The sequence below is a fragment of the Anguilla anguilla genome, chromosome 12 (assembly GCF_013347855.1).
Source record: "Anguilla anguilla isolate fAngAng1 chromosome 12, fAngAng1.pri, whole genome shotgun sequence".
Classification (NCBI taxonomy): Eukaryota; Metazoa; Chordata; class Actinopteri; order Anguilliformes; family Anguillidae; genus Anguilla; species Anguilla anguilla.
Genome location: NC_049212.1, coordinates 41,523,039 through 41,527,131, shown reverse-complemented (window position 1 = coordinate 41,527,131; position 4,093 = coordinate 41,523,039). Strand labels below are relative to the sequence as shown.

Sequence of the window (4,093 nt, the reverse complement as noted above, 5' to 3'; positions counted from 1 at the left end):
ATTCTGTCACTTGCATTTGAGAGATCAGGTCCTGAAGTACCTTTGATGTGAAAGGAGTGAAATATTCCTGCAGCGTTTTCAAATAATCCCACTCCAAACTTTCTACGTGAGCAGATGCAGTTGTTGTAGGCTATCTGCCCGTATATTGGGAAAAAGGACATTTTCACCCTTAAAATGTCGCAAAATGATCTAAATTCAACACATATAATAGTCTTTTTCAACATGGTGAGGATGGTAAAAACGATATTCACTTTAGAGCATCTCTTTTCCGGCTGCAAATTCTAAAGATTCTCTGGCGGATCTGGTTCATTTTCAGGCCATAAATGAGGGGATTCAGTATCGGTGGAACAAGGAGGTATTCCAGGGACATGAAGTTGCGGAGAGCGTGCAGGCTGGTGTAGGAACCATAGCGAGCGTACATGATGTCAAAAACGACTGCGACTGAGAAGTTAGCCAATGAGATTAAATGTGGCAAACAGGTCTGCATGAATTTACTCCGGTCTTCCGGCGATCGCACAGATACTTTGACGATATTAACATAGGAAACAAAGATCACCAGTGCTTCGGATACGTGACAAACCATGAGTATTGACCCGTATATATTGTTCACAATGGTATCCACACATGCCAGCTTTACCACTGCCCAGGCTGTGCAGTAAAGCTTTTCGATGTTGAATCTACAGAGAGATAGTCTGGCTACGAGGCCCACCACAACAATTGATTCGATGATAGAAGACAACCACGTAAAAATCAACAATTGCACCACCTTCCGAGGCGTGATGATGGAATGGTAATTGAGCGGCTTGCATATCGCAATATACCTGTCATAAGCCATCACTGCCAACGTAGTGATTTCACAGAAGACGTAATTGTATATTCCAAACATTTGAGCGAGACAAGCCTTATACGAAATAACACTCACATCTGATGAAAGGTCCTCCAATATTTTCGGATAAAATGTAGAGACACCAAATATCCCATTTACACACAAGTTGCAGACAAATATAAACATGGGCTCATGGAGCATTCTGTTTAAAATAATAGTCACAATCAAAGTCACGTTTACTAAAATAGTAAAAAGGTAAACGAGAAGAGTGATGACAAAGTATGTGTATTTGTTTGACTTCGTGTCATTCAGTCCTTGTAGAAAAAACACAATTTCAGTAGAATTCTCCATATTACAACGGAGATGTGTAAAACTCCGGGGAGACTCTGTGATGTTCTTGCGCCAGTTTTTCTGGTGTTAATTTTTCCTGTACCGCAAAAAAGGACACACCGTCAGCAATCTTCAAACTACCTATTTGTAGGGCTTGTAAACTTCCCACTCCTAAGCCATCTATCTCTGATATTACCTTTGCACAGTGGTTATCATTTGAATAAAATGGGACGAACTGAATCGTTGAAATCCTAAAATAATTCTTCAAATTAACATAAAAATCTTCGAATATCGAAAAATCACTTGCTGATGTTCAAGACAAACGGCTGGAGTCTTCATCTAGTTTTTTTCTTGAGAAAACAGAGTTTATATCTGGATTGTGTACATGGCCATTGGGATTCGCCGGTTTGATCACGGTCCCACAGTGAGTCTGCTTAATGAGGTCAAGTCAATAGAGAGACCAAGAAAAATAGAAGGATAATACAAATGTTACATTGTCCCAAAAGTATAGACTGTGCATATAACTTGCACAAACAGTGGTCTGTATAACACTTATATGTTCAGAATTACATAAGACGACCTATCTTCTTAAAAAATATGAGTCTTATTTGCATACAAAAAAACACTTGCAGTCTGCCCCTCTAGTGCTTATACTTATATGTCAGATCAAGATACACTCTATGACAAGAAGTATCTGTGCTTCCCCAACAGTTTGAGGAGGGCCCTTTCCCGTTTCAGCATGACAATGCCCCTGGACACACAGCAAAGTCCATATAGAAATGGTTTTGTCGAGAACGGTGTGGAAGAACTTGACTAGCCTGCACAGAGCCCTGACCTCAACCCCATCCAACACCTTTGGGATCACTTGAAAAGTCAACAGCGAGCCAGGCCTTATTGCTCAATCAAGTGCCCGACCTCACTAATGCTGTTCTGACTGAATGCAAGTAAATCCCAGCAGCAATGCTACAACATCTAGTATAAAGCCTTCTCAGAAGAGTGGCAGTTGTTATAGATGGTAAATGGACTGCATTTATATAGCGCTTTTATCCAAAGCGCTTTACAATTGATGCCTCACATTCACCCATACACTCACACACCAACGGTGAAAGGCTTCCATGCAAGGTACCAATCAGATCATTGGGAGCAATTAGGGGTTAGGTGTCTTGCTCAGGGACACTTTGACACGCCCAGGGCGGGGGATCGAACCGGCAACCCTTGGACTGCCAGTCAACCGCTCTTACCTCCTGAGCTATGTCGCCCCTTATAGGAGCAAAGGGTGGACCAGCTCCATATTAATGGCCATAATTTTGAATGAGATGTTGGGTGTCAGGTGTCACTTACTCTTGGCCATATAGTGTAGGATTGAGCTACTTAATTGAGAGTGGTAGTTGAACGGATCAGCCTCTGTTGTGCATGTTTACTGCACATTATTTGTTTGTCTTTGTTGTGCTGTTTATAAAATCATGCACATTTTGAAATCCTGCTCAATTTTTGGCCATTTACATTGGCCAAATGTAAGAAAAGGCACTACAATGTTCAAATATATAATGTTTTAAAAAAACATTTAGAGAGAAATTTGTCTAAACCATTTTAACTGCTTTTCCAAGAGTAATGTTTTCATTAAAGATAAATATATATATACACTCACCGGCCACTTCATTAGGTATACCTGTTCAACTGCAAACTGCACCCGTTAATGCAAATATCTAATCAGCCAATCACGTGGCAGCAAATCAATGCATTTAGGCATGTAGACATGGTCAAGACGATCTGCTGAAGTTCAAACCAAGCATCAGAATGGGGAAGAAAGGTGTTGGTGCCAGACGGGCTGGTTTACATATTTCAGGAACTTCTGATCTACTGGGATTTTCATGCACAACCATCTCTAGGGTTTACAGAGAATGGTCCAAAAAGAGAAAATATCCAGTAAGCGGCAGTTCTCTTGGCAAAAATGCCTTGTTGATGGCAGAGGTCAGAGGAGAATGGCCAGACTGGTTTGAGCTGATAGAAAGGCAACAGTAACTCAAATAACCACTTGTTACAACCAAGGTATACAGAAGAGCATCTCTGAACACACACCACGTCAAACCTCGAAGCAGATGGGCTACAGCAGCAGAAGACCACACCGGGTGGCACTCCTGTCACCTAATGAAGTGGCCGGTGAGTGTATGTTAAATGTAATACATGTTAAATATAACTGCAAATGTCAAATGTAAAAGTTGAATATAAATGCTAAATGTAGATAGTAAATGTTTGGAAAATACTGCCTTGAAGCAGCTGATTCAGCTTCTGCTATCAGTGATTATGTGGGTGCGGTTCAAACTGCCCTCCTCCATAAAAAACTGACCTTATACATAAGGGGTGTCACTATTTGACAACATTTTCCAAATATTTAGTTTGCACAATTAACAGTTATATTTACATTTATATTTAACATTTATATTTCTATATTAACATGTAAAACAGGAATGCAGACAGCTTGCCCACCCCAGATCAGTTGCTTTGTCCATATTACCCAGCGTATAATATGTATGCACATGCAATAAGTGGAATTAAAGAAAAGAAAGTATAAAAAGGAAACTCAACCTGAAAAAGGTGTTAATTGGAAACAAACAAAACAGACAAAAGATCACCAAGCCTACTATGCCAGCATTAATAGGGAACACCCCTGGACTGGATCAGTGGTATAAAGTTGCATGCATTTCCTAAGTGGTGTCTTTAAGGGCACAGCGCTGTAAGCAAATAAGCGATAAGCTGATCATGATAGTACAGAAAACACTCAACCAATAACCCGGTCATGTGGGACCACTAAGCTCTGGCTTGTTTTTTTCCTGCCCTGTCAAGAGCAGGTCAAAATAACTGTTACAAAGTTCCTGCAGAGAAACCACATGATCAAATTCACATGATTTCATGGATGTGATGTCATAATGGGAGTCA

General features: G+C 40.5%; 1 protein-coding gene across 1 annotated transcript; it reads right to left on the bottom strand.

The window, feature by feature from the left end:
• On the bottom strand, positions 1-1,513 carry LOC118209501 (olfactory receptor 1509-like). Its single transcript, XM_035384829.1, has 2 exons — positions 1,353-1,513; positions 1-1,253 (listed from the first exon to the last, which is right to left on the bottom strand). Exon 2 carries the CDS (start codon positions 1,175-1,177, stop codon positions 248-250), a length of 930 nt encoding a protein of 309 aa, XP_035240720.1. The 5' UTR covers positions 1,178-1,253; positions 1,353-1,513; the 3' UTR covers positions 1-247.
• Between the last annotated feature and the right edge of the window lie 2,580 nt (positions 1,514-4,093).